Genomic DNA, 17,402 nt, shown 5'->3' with positions numbered 1-17,402 from the left:
CATCTCCTGTGGTTTTCTAATGATTTGCCACTCGGGCAGTGCAGAGGTAATGAAACACATTTCAGAGAAAAGTATGGAGAACATTATGCAAGAACAAGAAACATTCAATAAATCTCATCAATGGAGATCTAACAAAGGAAAACACCAGATAAATTTGCAAGAGCCATATTATTATTGTGCAATGAAAATACAATCTATAAACAACTAGAGTAGGCGGGAAAACAACGACATTACATCATATCATTTAATGTATTTTGAACTTATAATTGAATATGTACTTTCAGTTCGCTCTAATTTTAAGAGTAAATTCAAATACGCTCTAGTATCACAAGTAAAAATAAGCTATATATTTAATTACGTCCAACCAAAGCCAGAAGAAGCTTCTTGTAATCACCAGATGCATCACCTTCAATCATCTTGTAGACAGTTTTATGGTAACGATTCAAAAATTCTTGTTTGATTTCAACTAAATCAACCTGAATTCAGTTGACATTAAAAGGTTAGTTCTTCAACAATATATAAACATTAATGAATAGGTTTATACACTACCTCTGAACGTGAAACGATGATTCGGATGAGAAGAGAATCATTCGTTCCAACTCCCTTCATACTCTTCCAAAGTCGCTCGGCAAAATATACTGCAGGATTGCGAGCGCATTGAACTAAGAATAATAATTACAAACAACATGACGATGAACAAGTAGCTAACAAATGATTCATTATTTTCGCAAGATCATTTTTACCGATGCATTTGAATCCCTCCTTCAAATCACCGGACATTTCGCGATCAATGCTGTTCATAATATCACGTTGTGCAATCTTTGTGAAACAAAAGAGGAAAAAAAGAACAACACGTCATTCCACAAAAGTTTTCAGCAAAGATACAGTCACTTGATTTTGATAACTACCTTTACATATTCGTTAAAGGTAGCATTGAGTTGTTTAAAGTTTCTTGAAGCAAGAACGACATTAAACCTTGACTCGTCCGTTCCCCATTTCTTCTCCCCGGCCTTAACAAATGGAAAAAGACCTTGTATAATAATATTGATATAACGCGTGCTCTAATTGGTCGAAGGCCGTGTTTGGATCAGGCAATCGAAACACGGAAACCATTGAATAATTAAACATTATAATCCATAACCATTTGTAGAAAACCTTTCACTTACCTGGTAGAGGTCATTGGCTTCTTTTGTTGCTTTAGCCATGTCTACAGTTCCGCTTTCGTCGCGATTGGCCTACAATCATAAGACATATTTTGAAGACTCAAAGGAAGGAATCGCTATTCGTAATGGTCAAGTTATAATACCTGACACATGGAGACGAGGAGACGTTTAAAATGTCCACTTGTTTCGCTAACACAGTCTTTTTCCAAATCTCTTTTGTAATCTAAAAAAATGAAACTCGGTCATCAGGAGATTGTGGCTACTTCATTTAACATATCATATAGATGCCTACAGGTTTTATATTCTTCTTTGATCTTTTGTATTTCCTGAAATAAAAAGAATAATTAGAATGATAATAATTGACGTGACATGAAGTCTTTTCAACGCCTGTACTTTAAAAGCTCACTCACTCACTGAGTGGGGCTTCGAAATCACCTCGTAGTTATTCGAAAATGGTATCTTCACTCCACTGATGGCTTGATCAGAAATATTTTATTAAAATATTCCCATCAAAGGAGAAATAAATTTGCCAGTGATAAGTAGGCGCGCACTTTAATTTTCCACTAACTACGCATGATTTTGAGTGAGCTTTTAGAGTTACAGGCGTTATACTCACTGCATTGCTTCGTGTGCATAAGATATCAATGAGAGATAATTCATCTGTTCCGGCACCCTAAAAAACAGTCAATAAACGTTTTTTAAAATTATAGTGTGGCAAGATCTACATAATTTCACAAGCTTTCTTGCCCTCATTGCCCGACGAAGGCATTTTGCATCATATAAAACTTTTGGTTCCATCATTGCCAACAGACATTCCTCAAGATTCCCACTCAGCTCAGACTTAAGTTCGTTGATCAGATCCTACAAATTTGGGAGAAAATTGGTGGATCAACGTCTTTAATAATGTAATGTTGAATGTTTGTGTGACGTATAAAGTTTCACACGAAAGACTGGAATCAAAATAATCGTAAAATGATGCAGCTTTACAGAATGCAACTAAAATTTCATTTTTCAAACCTACCTTTCCAAACATAGTCTTAAACTGTAATCGTATCCTGACTCGTTGTTCGTTAGAACGCGAGGCAAGTATATCAATTAATGCTTTCTCATCTGTTCCTGAATTGTTGAATGATCAAAACACATGTAACAATTGACCAGTTTTCAGCAGAAACGGTTAAAACTATGAATACTTACCAACACCTCGCATGGCTTTTCTCAACATTTCACAATCTGCCTCACAATCAAACGGTGAAATTCCTTTAACAGTTCCATGACCAAATGTCTAAGAATAAAAGATACAATAAACGTTTGATTGCATCAATAGCAAGAAAATATTGTGCAATGAACATTTGGAGAAGTGATGCAACATCATCAACTTTAAAATTATCTGAGGTTTATTTTTGGCAAAATTGCACAGTATTTAACAAGGAATAGCATACTATTTTAACGACAAATACAGAAAGTAGAAGGGAAGGAGAGATTATTTCTCCTCTCCTTCCGCTATGTACTTCTGGTTTTCTCACCTGCTTCACCGACATATTCTGTAGTTGAGCTGTTGGTGGTGCAGATTGCTACACAATTAACAATGATTTATAAGTTGCACAATAAAATGATGCATTGTTATTCATTGTTATAAAAACTATAAGATGGCTGACACAAATTTTACAAATGATAGCTTTGTGTTAGAAAACACATTGAGCTTGTTCTTACCGCAGTTTTAGCAGTGGAAGTATGTATTGGTGCTTCCTTCACCTGAGGCTGTGGTGGACGTGATGGAGGATTTCCTTGAGCTGGTGGTTGATTCCCATATCCTTGGGGTGCTCCACCATAACTAATGGGTTGTGGGGGTTGGCTACCGTACCCAGGTTGTGGGGGTTGGCTACCATACCCAGGTTGTGGGGGTTGGCTACCGTACCCAGGTTGTGGTGGAGCTTGACCGTATTGTTGCTGTGGTGGAGCTTGACCATATTGTTGCTGTGGGGGTTGACCACCATACCCAGGATGGGGTGGAGCTTGAGCATAATGTTGCTGTGGATGTTGTTGACCATAAGCAGGGTGACCACCATATGGGGCACCTCCAGGGTTACCAAAACCAAGAGGAGGAGGTGCACCACCACCTGTAATATTTGAAAACGTTCATTGTAAAATATTTACAAAAAAGACAGGAGATCAACCAAAGCTTAAATGATAAACCCAAAGTTTGACATTACCATATTGAGGGAGGAGAAGCATTACCTGTGGGATAACCTCCTGGGGGAGGATAGCCTCCTAAATAAGCCAATTAAATTAGAATCTAACATGAATTGTGAAGTTAAATAGCATGAAAAGAAAAACCAAAGTACAACACTAACACCAACTGAAAATGATTATTGTTATTTTTGAATGGTCTCAGTAAGTATATTGACATTTACATTAAGTTCAAATTGATCATACCACCACTTGGATAACCAGGTTGCGCTGGCTGGTAGCCACCTACAGGAGGGTAGCCTGGGACAGCTGAAGGATAACCAGGAGCTGCAGATGGATAACCAGGGGCAGCAGACGGATATCCAGGTGCAGCAGGGGGGTAACCAGCAGATTCAACTGGTGGATAACCAGGAGCTGCTGGGGGATAGCCACCAAACTGTAAAATGTTTAGGATGCTTAAGTTTAAATAGGATAATTACGAATACATTTCAAAAACTAACCTGATTTGGAGGATATCCACCAGGAGGGGGGTATCCAGCCATAATTATAAAAATTCGCTAGTAAATGATATAGAAATTAATTGCAACACAACGCTAGCGTCCAGTCCATACTCGAGTAAGAAAATGAAGGACTATACAACACAATAAATATACTAAAGAGGCGGAAAAATTGCAATTATTTGACATTTCGCAGTTGCAATTTATATAGTAATACTTTGATTAGATTTCAGAAGCAATCAATTCACAGCAAAAAATTCAAAAGAAACATAACATTTAAAGTATATAAGGATGAACTTTCTTACCGAATAAGAACGACAAGAAAGACTTCTGTCAAAGGCGTGAAGAAAATTAAACCCTAAGGGTTAACAACAAAACAATTTATTTGAATCATAACGTCAGCGGAAAGTATCTGACGTCATAATCGTCAAATGACGATTTCTCGACCAAAAATTCAGACGCTCTCCCCGGTGGTGGGAGTCGGAGTCCTCCCATGTGCCTTAACTTTCTTGTAATGAACCATCCAGAGTGGATGTGTGTCTAAATTTCATCAATTACTGGCTTTATTTTGCAAAATACCGTCATCTATCTCAAACCACATGCTCATAAAATACATTCATTCTAAACTTTAAATTTTTAATTGAGTCCAAGCTTCTTACGGAGAATAACGATGTTGTTACGAAGCTATCATCGGCTAGTCCCGTCAGGGGACGTCATCATTTCATACCTCATTTGTGGGAAGGTGGGAAGGACGCCATCTTTCAGAAATTCGCCTGCTTCAGTAATACATTTCTTGAGACCTCCTTGAACAGAATTGACATTTTTTCGCAAGCTCCAGTTTTTTTTTTCATTGTCACTTGAAGCTATTATTTATATCATGGAGGAGAAAACGACATCAAAAGATTTAGACACATGGATCGAGCAATTGAACGAATGTAAGCAGTTGTCAGAACCAATGGTTAAAACTCTATGTGAAAAGGTACGTTGGCATCAATTGTCTTTCTTGAACAAATGCGTCGTACTAAGTTTCTAAGAACTAGTGTTTTATTTGGTGATATTTGCTGAAAATTATATCTGTGCATTCTTAAAATGTGTTCATGAACTTATTGAATTATGCCTTTTATACAATACCGATTGATCGATCGGGCCGGAATGAAATTCGCATTTGGGCTATTTTTTTTCTAGGCTTGCCTCATGATTCAAGTCCAAATTTTTAGTATTAGTACTACAATAATTTATTGATGTCAAAAATCTAAAAATTGTACAGACATTTAGGGATGCGTTGGGATTGAATTGAACATGATGGGTAGGAATAAAGTCCCGTTACTTAATAACAACTTATTACACATAAAATGTGAAATAAGGTGAATTGTGACTTAAAATGTAGAATTTTTTATGAAGTTCAATTATGAATGAAGAAAAATGATGCAGAAGAAAAAACATGAAAAAAATCATTTTGTAAACTCAATCAAGTCTACAATTTACAGTGATATTTTGATTTATCTCTGTAAATTGTATTTAAAAATTTTATCTTGGGTTTACAAGATGATAACTTTAAGAGCAAGTATTTTTTATGTTTTATGAAAAAGTGGCATATACCATTAAACCATCATGGTAGAGTTGCAAATGTCCTTGTTTGTAATTTTCACAAATATTCCATCTCAAGTTCTTGGCACTGCTATCTGCCACATGTTAAGGGAATTATTCATTTCTGTTATAAAAATATGCGTTATTAGGCAAAAGAAATTCTATCCAAGGAGTCAAATGTTCAAGAAATGAAATGTCCCGTTACTGTTTGTGGAGATGTTCACGGTCAGTTTCATGATCTTATGGAGCTGTTTCGTATTGGGGGAAAATCTCCGGATACAAACTATCTTTTTATGGGAGACTATGTTGATAGAGGTTACTATTCTGTTGAAACTGTCACTTTATTGGTTGCTTTAAAGGTAATAATTTATATAATGACCAATAAATGTTTCTAACTCAGTGTGCGAATTAACGGTGTGCAATGTGCAATATGCACATTGTTTTAGCTAAAATGAATTTGCTCACGTTTAGAAATATTAATTTAGCAATTAGCGCTATAAAAAAATTAACGTAATATCAATTTGATTGTGGCTCTAAAGAAACAATTTTGTCAAAAAAATTGCACATCGTTTTTTCTGAACTAATTCGCACATTGTTCTAACTCAAAGACAATTGTGAATTGTTTTTGAAACATGCAATTAATAAAAAAATTATTGCACAGACAAATCTGGTTTTGTGCACGATCTTACTATGTGCATATTTTCAAGGCCTTGTTTGCAATTTATTGTTTTTAAAACACTTCCATATTCTCAAATGAAAGAAAACAAAAAGCTAATCACATGAACAATGTTGGAATGCCACAAAACAGAACAATGCAAACTGCAGTTTCTAGTTTTAGTTGCATAAGGATTTAGATACTGTCAATAATCTTACTCTTAACTCTGTCATTTGCACACATAATCAACTGCTTGCACAGTGTTTCCATTCCATTAACTTTCATACGCAGGTAAAGTTAGAACACAGGCAAGGCTCATACACCTAAATATATTGAACTTTTTTTCGTCAATGGGCAATGCCTACATTTTATTATCTCTTAAGAATACATAATAGATTATTATTTCACAGGATATTGAAATTTTGAATATTGTGTAATCTTGTATTTATGTATTTTAATTTTGTTATTCAATGGCTGACCTTTGAGCATTAGGGGTTTTGAATCCCCTTGTGTCCTGCAATCAGCCTAAATAAAGTATGCTGTGTTTGGTTAGTTGATCTGAATTGACTGAAGATCCAACTCTAGGATTCAGCAACATGTAATTAAAGATGAGACAATCATAAATTTGCCAACTCCTTACCTCTACTTTTTTTCTACACTGTATATTTGATTGTGTTTTTTCAGCATTTTCTTTATCTTTTCATGTATTTTTAGGTACGTTTTCCTCACAGAATCACTATATTACGAGGCAACCACGAAAGCAGACAAATCACTCAAGTTTATGGTTTTTACGATGAGTGTTTACGTAAATATGGCAATGCAAATGTTTGGAAATATTTCACGGACCTATTTGACTATCTTCCTCTTACTGCTCTTGTTGATAGACAGGTAATGTTCTTTTACTTTTGTTTTGTTTAAATGATAGTCACGTTGGTGGATACTAACATAGTGTGTCTGACAAATGTTTAGTTGTTATCGTTTTTTTTCTAAAAATTGCTTTAGATCTTCTGTCTTCATGGTGGTCTATCACCATCCATTGATACATTAGATCATATTCGTGCATTGGACAGAATACAGGAAGTTCCCCATGAGGTTAAACCAGAAGCTGCGTTTCTTGGTGTTGATTCTCAAATTTTCACATACCTTATACATGGTGTTTTATTTGTGTAGGGTCCAATGTGTGATTTGTTATGGAGTGACCCAGATGATCGTGGTGGTTGGGGTATATCACCTCGAGGTGCTGGCTATACCTTTGGTCAAGATATATCCGAACAATTTAACCATACAAATGGATTAACTTTAGTGTCTAGAGCTCATCAGCTTGTCATGGAGGTTTGATCCTAAAGGATATTGATTTGAGACAAACTTTACTAAACCATATGCTCAGTGATTTAAATCTATCAAAACTACCATCAGGTAGACTTGAGTGATACTATGAAAAAATTCTGCAATAATGAGAGTAATATGTATATTGAATACCTATGTATGCAGGTAGGATTTATGCTAACATCTGAAGATTTTTACATGATTTGATTGTAGGGTTATAACTGGTGTCATGATCGTAATGTTGTGACTATATTCAGTGCTCCTAATTACTGTTATCGCTGTGGGAATCAAGCTGCAATCATGGAATTGGATGATTCACTAAAATATTCATTGTAAGATTCAGTTTGTATATTCACTTTAATGCTAACTTCCCTTCATAATTAAATAAGTAATGTCTAGGCAAGCAAATGCCTTTGTCTTGTTTACAAATTAATTTTCACATTTGTAATTTGAACTTATGTTGCTTTTATTCAATGTCACAGCACTAATTTCCACTTCTTTTCTGGCATGTAATACATTACTTTCAATGGATTTATCCTTTGAGCAAGGAGGTTTCTTGTGCCCTGTTGCCATTAATTTTGCTGAGTCAAACATCAAAAAACTTTGCGTTATTTGCTTGCATATGCTGAGCAACCTGTACTGCGAGAAGTTACAGCAAGCAGCATATGGTTAGCTCGTAAATCAATAGCTATTCTCTGCAACATAATTGCACAAAATAATTATCAATCTTAGCAGAAAAATATATTGATACATGCTACAAATTCACATTACATACAAAACTGTCACAGACTTTGTTTTATTATTTTCTTTGAAACAGTGTAAATTCTCAAATCACCCATTAAAAAGTATGTCATGTGATGATTGATTGTTTTATCTTTTTAAGCTTACAATTCGACCCAGCCCCCCGACGAGGCGAGCCGCATGTGACACGACGTACGCCGGATTATTTCCTGTAGAACGTTTCGCCCTGTAAAATATGTGAAATAGCTGAAGAATTTCAAAGAGAAGAGTTATGGTAAACCAAGTGTTTGCAACGTACATGATGAGGCCACAAAACACTCTTTTGTCGCTTTATCATGAGTATTTTTCCTGGAGAGCTTATTTAATATTCTCGATTTCATAATGTTTTATCCTATTTGATCATCTTGCCAATTTTTTCAAACGACTTCATCACACAGAGATCTCAGTGACATATATTTTAATGTCTTTAGCCATGAAGTATTTGAAATGACCTAGGCATTGTTCGACCGAGTCTTTCGAAAGAATATTTGACATCTAAATATTATATAAAGATGAAATTAACATTTGCTATGTTCTTAAATGAACGAAATTTAATGAAAAGATAAACCGTATTTGTATTGTTTAAAAATCACTTAACTTCTTTGCTTTGGTCGGAGAACTTTCTAATTTTCAGTAACTCTGCTATCGTCAGCAATTCATTTGCTGTTTACTTTTTTACCTTGCCTTTCTATATCAGGGAAAATTTCTTGAGATCCGTTTGTTTTCCGTTTATGCTTATCTTGACCGTGTGAACACAGCTTGATTTATTGCACTGCTAACATAACCTCAAATGATCTTGTCAAAATGCGATAATTTATCTTATGATTATATCGTCAATAATTAGCTAAACTGTTCTCAAGCCGTACACCTTACGCTAAAATAGCATTAGGGAAGATTAATAAAATAGCTGCAGAACGAATACTTCATACCTAACTGGTATATGTATTGTTTGCTGTGGATCGTCAGGAATTCACTTAATCACCTTGTAATTATAACTGCTAACTTTATCCTATGATAAAAGGCCGCTAGAAGCATGAAAAAAGCTTTCGTATATGTTTATAGAGCCATAGGGATTGCGTGATTGTCTGACTGTGCGCGTGTCATCGAGTGAAATTAACATATCGCGCGCTGATGTCAATGTGGCGCGCTATGTTATGACGTTTTCCCACCACACAGATGACATTTCAAACATGATTGGATTGCTGCAGTCATATGGATGGTATTTGTAACTGAACTCCCAACTAGAATAGTTAATTTAATATTATAGCAAAGGTTACAAAATCCTATAAATGGACTATGTCATACGTATATTGTCCACGATTGTATATTATATTGTATCTTTGGAGACATCGCTTTTTGCTGAGACAAATCCGCCTAAAGCTTTCGAAACAGGAAATTATACGATGGACATAGCTCGAGGTTGAGATTAGTTATTATTTTGTAGATCCGATTGGCGACAATCTAAAAAGCATAGAGTAGGAATGTTCAAGTATGTAAACATACCACAATCACTGTGTGAGTCTGATTAGAATTCCTTGTTACACGAGCAAGTGACGATGGCTGTATCCGGTTTTGTATGTAAATGTTCCTAATTTCTCAAAGTGAAACAAGAAATATCTTCCTTTTAATGTAATTACATATCTTATTCTATAATTTTCTAGCAAAAAATTTGTGCACCATCAGTTAATCATATTAAGATGAGTTTTCTTTATGGTTATATTTGTTTTTTCTTTCACACATTTGTACTCTGTAAAGGTCAATTAAAGGGTCTAATTCAGTTTGGGCGTCGGTGGTATGTAAATTTATATGATGTTAAAATGCTTTCGTTTTTCAAGTAGACTTACACAAATACAAGGAAGTCGTCCTTGAAGAAAAATAAATCTTAGCCGTAGGCAATGTTGTCCGTCTGTCTTTTTGGACGTGTGTCCATTATATATATGTATTTATTCACTGCCTTTCTACCTTATTGAAAAGTGTACTTCTGATCAAAGATCATTTTATTAATTATTGGGAGTTTTTTCAAGGAAATTGAGCTTTTAACTTTCTTTATTTGAACTCATTTAGTACATTCAAAAGATGTGTCTTACTGTAGTGCAAAAGAGGTAGAGAGTGCAATTATTCTTGCGGAGATTTAAAAGGGACAGTTGGGTCAAAGTTCAAATTTTGCCAATTTCCACATCATTAATGTAATCAAAACATTTCTTCAAACACATGTTCTCTACTTTGTGAGAAAGGATCACTTCCTATCACTGCTTGGAGAGATCACCCATCTTAAGGAATGATGGTTTTAGTCTTAACCTTGAAGCAAAGTATTGGAAGAATATAGTATTGACGTGAATGTTTCCAATCGTCATTTTTTCACGTTTTCATCTCTTCCAATAAATCATGTGAATGCGAGTGTTTACTTTAATTGGGAACGGTTAATGTAAACACAAATGTTTCCCCATCTTCATTCTTTGATGGGGTAGACATTCCATTCTTAATGAAAGACGTGACGCGTGGTTTAACACACGTTTTTTGCCAGTATGGAATATTTCAACTTGTCAAACCTTGTACAAATACAATGCGTGTTCGTCTTTCGTTTAAATTACGCATTGAGCACTCACCAAATCATTTTGCTCTTTCATTAAAGAGCGGTATGCCTGACGATCCGATATATTTGGCACTATTTCAAATATTTACACCCAGTTTAACTCTTACTCTATTAATGGCCCGTCGTTAGGAAGAATTTTTTTCTATATGCTAATATTAGCATTTTTAATTAGCTACGATGAAGAATAAATCCACTCTTGTATTCACTGTTTTTATGGTAACATTTCGTCGATTGTATATTGTTGGGGGTCAAAATTTTTGTTGATCTAGAAGTGACTTTATTCCAGGAATCATGCTGTTCACTTGATCTCAAATCCCCATTATCACTTATCATCTCAAAATGTTTTGGTGGTTTTAGTTAATACATAGACCATAAGCCTCGACGTTGTCGCAGGAGGTGGAGAAAAATGGAAATTTTATCCACCATGAAAAAACATCGTTTCAGTCAGTTTCTGTTCATTGGCGATAGCTTTTCCCGCACTAAGAGAGGTTTTCAAGATCATATGTAAACACCATTCTCGCTAAACTAACTGTCATAAAATTTACATTAAACTTATAGAAAATGAAGAGAACTGAAGGTCAGCATCAAGTACTCTCAAACAAAGAGCTTCTTTTTCATAGATTTCACAGGAAGAACAATATGAAGTGTTGTAACAGAAAAACAAGTTTGTACGCGAAACATTCGTTTATATAAATTCTTTATTAACAATATATACAAGACTTGGTGATATTTTATGGACGAAAGACGCGTATAAAGAAATATAACGAAAGCTATGATAATTTCACAGCCTCTAAATCTGTTGGTGTCATAGATTGTTCACTCAATTTAGTCTGGGAATCTACTTCTGTATTGATGATATTTAAATGTAAAACTTCTTCAATAAGATTTTCACATGAACCAAGACACTCCTTCACAAAAAAAAACCAAATATAAAATTTACAAGCAAATGACGGCCTGTTTTCTAAGTGAAACACATGGCGTGTCACGCAGCCAATTTAGAGAATGAAAAAAATAAGAGTTCTATTAACATGGCTAGAAAATGAGAATTGTTATCTTTCCTTTTAATCAAGCATCTTCATAAACTAAAGGACGACATGATGAAGCATGCATTTCTTCAAAGTGTTGTTACCTGGTCAATATTGGTGATTTTGCTCATAAGTAGCAGCATTTCGTTTCTCGTGATGGGGAAATCATGCCTAAATCCAGCCACAGCAGCACAGACTGCTCCTGCTGCTATCATGCTTGGTGTGTACAGCACAAAGCGAATATCTATAAAAATAAACGAAAATATTCCATAAATTCTACATTTTCGTAGTCAAATAAAACATAGACTACTTTAAGGATGTTTTCCTGTTGCCTATAGGAAATTCCACACAGATATTTTAACTGGCTAGAAGATTCTTATTCAAACATGTGAATCCTACGCAGCAATGATACAAATAGCCAGAAAAGGAATTACAAAGAAGAAATAATGTTGTATCAATTACAATAATTGTATTGTGTGTAAAAAGATAACCTGTGCAGGCTGTAAAATCGTTCAGTATTTTTTTCTATGTTCGGTTTTGGAAATGTTTTGGCGTCTTCAAGTCATTAATTAAAAACACAGCATGGTAGCTTAGTATTTCATTTGCATTAGAAAGAACCATGTATCATCTTAAAATTAAGGTGCGAAATGTTTTAAAATACCGTTTTAAAGTTAAGGAGTGTGTTATTAACTTACCAGTGCAACATAGAGCGATGAATGTTGAAGCATGCTTACGGACAACAGCTAATCTTTCCTCATTGAAATGAAATGGTAATCTCAAAAATAAATGGTCCAAGAAGTCGTGTGGCGTAACAGCAGATATATCCCACTGCAATTTGTCCAAAACTATTAGTTCCCAACTCTAAATAATTCAAATAGATCTCCATTCACTTATGAAATACTCTTGCAAAAATTAGCATCAAATTTCAGACACCATGTTTTGAATATCAGTAAGAAAGGGTTCACTAATCAAAACTGGTTAATTATCGGGAAGTGAGATTGTAAGGGACAAAGCTAACAAACAAGCTAAGAAAAATATTTGATTCTTGTTTACCATGAGTTCGTCTAATGTGATGGAATTGTCGGTGTAAATGACAAGCTTTTCTGCTGTTAACGGTCTACTATCACGAAGTTTGCTCGCCAAAAACATGCAACTTGCTCCAAGGAGTTGTAAGCGGCTCTTTTTTATCTCTAATACACATAAAAATCTGTCTAAATAGTTCATTGCCAATGGAAAAACCTCTTCTTCACAATTCTGTTCATCGCACACCTAAGGTTATTGAAGTGTAAATATAAATAAACGATGTTGTGCAATAATTTCACTGATGGTAGACTTGCAATAAACGATATCGCTATCGTCCCGGCCTAACGGAAATTATTTTTAGAAACTATATTGCATTAGTCTCCCATTTTATCATAATGACTTAATATTTACGATATAAACGCGATGAAATATACGTTCAAATACCTCAAGCATCCACGATGCGACTATCTTCCTCATGTAGGGCTTTATATCATTTTGCAAAACAGTTAAATATGTAGCACTAGGCATATAGCGCTCTTCGTATGACAGTAAATTTTTCAAAACACGCTCATCATTAAGAAGTATGGGATCTTTATAACTGTGTCGAAGACCAAATCCCTCTCGGCATTGTAAGTCCATGGTCCAAATCGCGTAATACGAATCGCTACCAGATTTAAAATCACACGAATTTTTCAAAAGCAGGTTCTTTCCGAAGTATGATGTTGGTCTGGCGTGTGATTTCGAAGCAAATTGTGCGTAGATGTTGACCGTTTAGGTCCACAACCCTGCTCTTCACACTTGACCCCTCACAGACGACGACTTAAAGCAGAATGAATAAGAAGTGCACGATTATGATGAGATTTCTCTGTGAGGTCTGTAATTGACGTATCTAGGCAGATCCACATGACGCTAGGCAACCTCTATAATTTACAGCCTGTTATTCTATAGCTTCCGTTATTTCAACCAATCACAACGCGAGCGGTGTCTTCCATCTATGTAAATCACTCTTCATGTCCTATGTCCTCAGTTCTCACATAAAATGGTCTAGAAATTCATCCAAAGACGGTTTCTTCACGGTGGGGGAAATGCAAAACGAGAGTTCAAATTATCGAATTCGAAGTATTTGTGAAAAATATTTTTATAATCTGCTTGTTGGAACAAGAAAATAATTTCTGTCAACGAGTCGCCCGTCTTTCTGTTTACAATGATCGCTATGTATGCAATTTAGCAGTTAAGCGTGACGGTATGAGTATTCACGAACTGCCATTTAGGTTAACTCTCATTCGAAAGCCCTCCCTCTCGTTTGTAGCACTTTGAACTTTGAAAGTGAGCATAATGTCAGTTCTTATTTTTTATATTTATCATAATGTTTGTGAAATAAAATTATTGCCTTTCTCTAACCTACTTGATCTTTCAGCCGCCTGTCAAAATTTAACACCTGGTGGGCGAAACGAAAATCTGTTGGAACTTATCTTTTTTATCTTAGCCTTGATATGAAATTCGTAATCACCGTGGAAATGCTGCACAGAAATCACAGCAAGCGCTAAACCTTTCCCTTCATTTTTTTCATTTCTTACGTTTGTGTTGATATAGCAACGTATTAAAATGATTGATTAAAAAACAAAGATTCAATTGAAATATACAAAAAGAGCATTATAACCTCGAACGTCCAACTATAGTGCTAGTAGCTGAAAACTAATTGGATCCTGTTGACTGTTGTTATTAAAAGCAGAATTTTGATCATGCCACAAGTTTTGTCTATGTTTTCGCATTAATATTATCGATTTCCTGAAAAGTTTCTTCGCAGAAACGTTTTTCGGGTTTTTTTAACGGTTTTCTATTAAATATATCACAACTGTGTAAAATTATTTTTCGGTAAAGTTAATTTGTCTTGCGAGAAAATATTTAAGTAAATGAAACAATAAAAAGGATTAAGTTAAATCCAGGAATGCAATACAGTTAATAGCGAAAGTCATTAACCATACAGAACGTAGGATCTTCTCAGGTAAACACCATTAAAAAAAGAAAGGTTATAAGCCGCAATAATTCTTCACCAATCATCAGTAGAAACGCAGAATTTTTTCTTGCTTCATATGTTAGCTTAAAATAATTGCATGCTGAAATCAATACTTTAATAAATTTGTGGCAGAAAAGGTAAAGGATTAAGGAAAAGGATTAAGCTAGTGTACTTCAGTTCAGCTAACTCAGTTTAAGAGCGGAAAATTGACATGTTTCATTAAGCAGAGAATCATCGTTGAGCAAGATTAAACAGAAGAATTTTGGTAATGGTGTTGGGCCGCCATCTATTGAACTTACATACTTTATTGGTGTGCTGGTTTATTTTATCAATAATGAAACAAGACAGATACATCGCCAAAAAATTTGAATTACAATAAAGTATTCATGAATCAATTTCCTTAAAGTCATATGGCTGCAAAGACCTGCTGTTGAGGTGTTAACATTACATTAGGTTTAAGCACCGGAATACCACACTGTCTTTCTAAATAAACCATTCAAAGCTCTCAACCTGTAAACATAAATTGCTGTTCCTACCTTAGTCATTATTTATCTTCAAATTTGTGTTAAAGTACAGTTGCAGTCAAATGACACTTCAATGTTTATAACATCAATCAATATAATTCACAGCAGTTACAGACAGTACAATCCACACTTGGATAGTTGCGACAGAAAGATACACCCTTATTACCCAGTTGATGAAATACATCTTTCAAGCCAATGATAAAAGAGAAGATTTATATGTCGATTAGAGTTTCTGTCCTGTAACTGAACAGGTTATACGAATGGAGCAAACATTTGTCATTTGATAACAACACATAAAATTGCATTAACATAGATTACAGATTTTGATTTACTTTATAAAAAGGAGAATTTGGTTTGGTGTTTGGTATTGTAACGTTACTCGTGACTTACTTTATAAACTGTTTTTCTCAGAGCAAAAGTTGATTGACCGGTTTGACCTTGAAATATTTCTTTTTTTTGAAAGTGCAGAATGTTCGAGCCACATGCTATTTGAATTTCAAATTATTTTTTACTCATTTTAAAAACGTTCCAATATAAGAGGCACTTGCTGTGCGCTGAATGAAACTTCCAAGACAAACTGAACATAATCGAAATACAGATATAAAGCAATGAAAAAGAAGTCGAATTTGTAAAGATTGGAGCAAAACTTTTTCATCTATATTTGCAATTAAGAAATCAAAATTTTCACGATTTTCATCTAATAGCTAATGAAAATTACTTTACAATTTTCTACCATGTTCGTTCACATTTATACGACTGAGATATGATTTACAGTCTTACTCTTGTGCAGGTTTACTGACAAAGAATGTTTACAGAGACAGACTTGTTTGGTTAATTGAATATTTTATACTATATCTGTCATGCATCAAAAGATTCCTTTCAAAACCTCTAAATCTGTTTCAGATTATTTGATAAAATTGTGGAAGTTTTTACTCACTCTTTAGATTGAAAATCAACTCACTATACTGAGTACAACTAACTTCAATGAATGTTGACAATAACCTTGACACTTCAACACAAAACAAAAATTAATTTTATTCATAAATGATGACTGGTCTCTTAAGTGATCCACGTGGATTTTGTGACGCAACAATTTAAATATAAAAAAGAATGAAAATGAAAAAGAGAGAAACGAAATCCTTCGAAAATAGGAGTCTAAATTCGAAACACAGTCTGAACATAATCTATGGATACAAACGAAACGAATGAGAAACCTCTATCGAAAATAATACACAATGGTTCTCAGGAAGTGTAAATTTTATTCATAATTACTTGTCACTTGTGACTATATTACTGCGATAACAGGGGAGGGGGGCTCCTACGTTTTAGTACATAATTCGAAAACATCAACTCCTCAATTCTGTGACGAGTGCTTAAAATTGCAGTCCGCCAGCAAAGTTTGTCAGGTTTGTCTCACTTAACATGGCTCACTATCTTAAGATAATAAACATTTAATTAAATTTAAAACGACGAAACCAGCATTAGTTTAACAATCTTGACTATGTCTCGACAGTATACCTCAAGTGTCTCGAAGACTTCTCAACAAGATTCTCCAACTTTGTTTCATTTTACATCGTGAATAAACCTTCCGGGAATTTTACAAATAATTTTGTGAATCTATATAAATAAAGTGATAATTGACATGCTAACATACATCAGATTTCTAATCTTGGGTGGTGGTTTTTTTTACGCCCGATAAAGTAATCTCACTTTAAATATTTAGGATTAAAGAATGTATAGAAACTATGTTTGTTTTAATTGACAGAGACGACATTTCTTTGACTGTCCTCTTCAAATACAGATATTGCAACAACAAAACTGTCTGCGAAGATGAAATACTTCAGAAAATAAGTGTCCTCAATACGAGACAACAATTTTCCGGCATCATCAAAAACTCTTATATAAAAATTAAGCAACACGTCTGTATCTTTATTTGCTTGAAAAAGTTCACCATTTTTGTCCTCTATCAGTCTCAGAACGAACTTTTATAAAGATTTCACAAAAGCTGTGAGTCTTACTTACTCG

At 34.5% G+C, this 17,402-nt stretch overlaps 3 protein-coding genes across 4 annotated transcripts; 1 reads left to right on the top strand and 2 right to left on the bottom strand.

Moving 5' to 3' along the window:
* Window positions 1–149: 149 nt before the first annotated feature.
* Window positions 150–4,229, bottom strand: LOC124438796 (annexin A4-like). Of its 2 annotated transcripts, XM_046989000.1 has the most exons (18): window positions 4,153–4,229; window positions 3,851–3,907; window positions 3,597–3,786; window positions 3,399–3,431; window positions 3,079–3,280; window positions 2,874–3,024; window positions 2,687–2,734; window positions 2,358–2,445; window positions 2,185–2,279; window positions 1,911–2,024; window positions 1,780–1,836; window positions 1,456–1,489; window positions 1,307–1,386; window positions 1,167–1,235; window positions 909–1,010; window positions 744–819; window positions 550–662; window positions 150–476 (listed from the first exon to the last, which is right to left on the bottom strand). In XM_046989000.1, exons 2-18 carry the CDS (start codon window positions 3,890–3,892, stop codon window positions 351–353), a joined length of 1,620 nt encoding a protein of 539 aa, XP_046844956.1. In that variant the 5' UTR covers window positions 3,893–3,907; window positions 4,153–4,229; the 3' UTR covers window positions 150–350. The 2 variants fall into 2 exon arrangements, with proteins under 2 accessions (XP_046844956.1, XP_046844955.1); XM_046988999.1 differs by having other exon boundaries at window positions 2,874–3,280.
* Window positions 4,230–4,556: 327 nt separating this feature from the next.
* LOC124438827 (serine/threonine-protein phosphatase 2A catalytic subunit beta isoform) lies at window positions 4,557–8,767 on the top strand. The gene is made up of 7 exons (XM_046989042.1): window positions 4,557–4,826; window positions 5,584–5,793; window positions 6,804–6,977; window positions 7,092–7,181; window positions 7,260–7,421; window positions 7,629–7,747; window positions 8,299–8,767. Exons 1-7 carry the CDS (start codon window positions 4,725–4,727, stop codon window positions 8,369–8,371), a joined length of 930 nt encoding a protein of 309 aa, XP_046844998.1. The 5' UTR covers window positions 4,557–4,724; the 3' UTR covers window positions 8,372–8,767.
* Window positions 8,768–11,468: 2,701 nt separating this feature from the next.
* LOC124438992 (G1/S-specific cyclin-D2-like) lies at window positions 11,469–13,666 on the bottom strand. The gene is made up of 5 exons (XM_046989186.1): window positions 13,281–13,666; window positions 12,867–13,082; window positions 12,509–12,674; window positions 11,918–12,057; window positions 11,469–11,696 (listed from the first exon to the last, which is right to left on the bottom strand). Exons 1-5 carry the CDS (start codon window positions 13,473–13,475, stop codon window positions 11,559–11,561), a joined length of 855 nt encoding a protein of 284 aa, XP_046845142.1. The 5' UTR covers window positions 13,476–13,666; the 3' UTR covers window positions 11,469–11,558.
* Between the last annotated feature and the right edge of the window lie 3,736 nt (window positions 13,667–17,402).

This window comes from Xenia sp. Carnegie-2017, unplaced genomic scaffold (genome assembly GCF_021976095.1).
Source record: "Xenia sp. Carnegie-2017 unplaced genomic scaffold, XeniaSp_v1 HiC_scaffold_19, whole genome shotgun sequence".
NCBI lineage: Eukaryota > Metazoa > Cnidaria > Anthozoa > Malacalcyonacea > Xeniidae > Xenia > Xenia sp. Carnegie-2017.
This window is presented reverse-complemented; position numbering and strand designations above follow the sequence as displayed.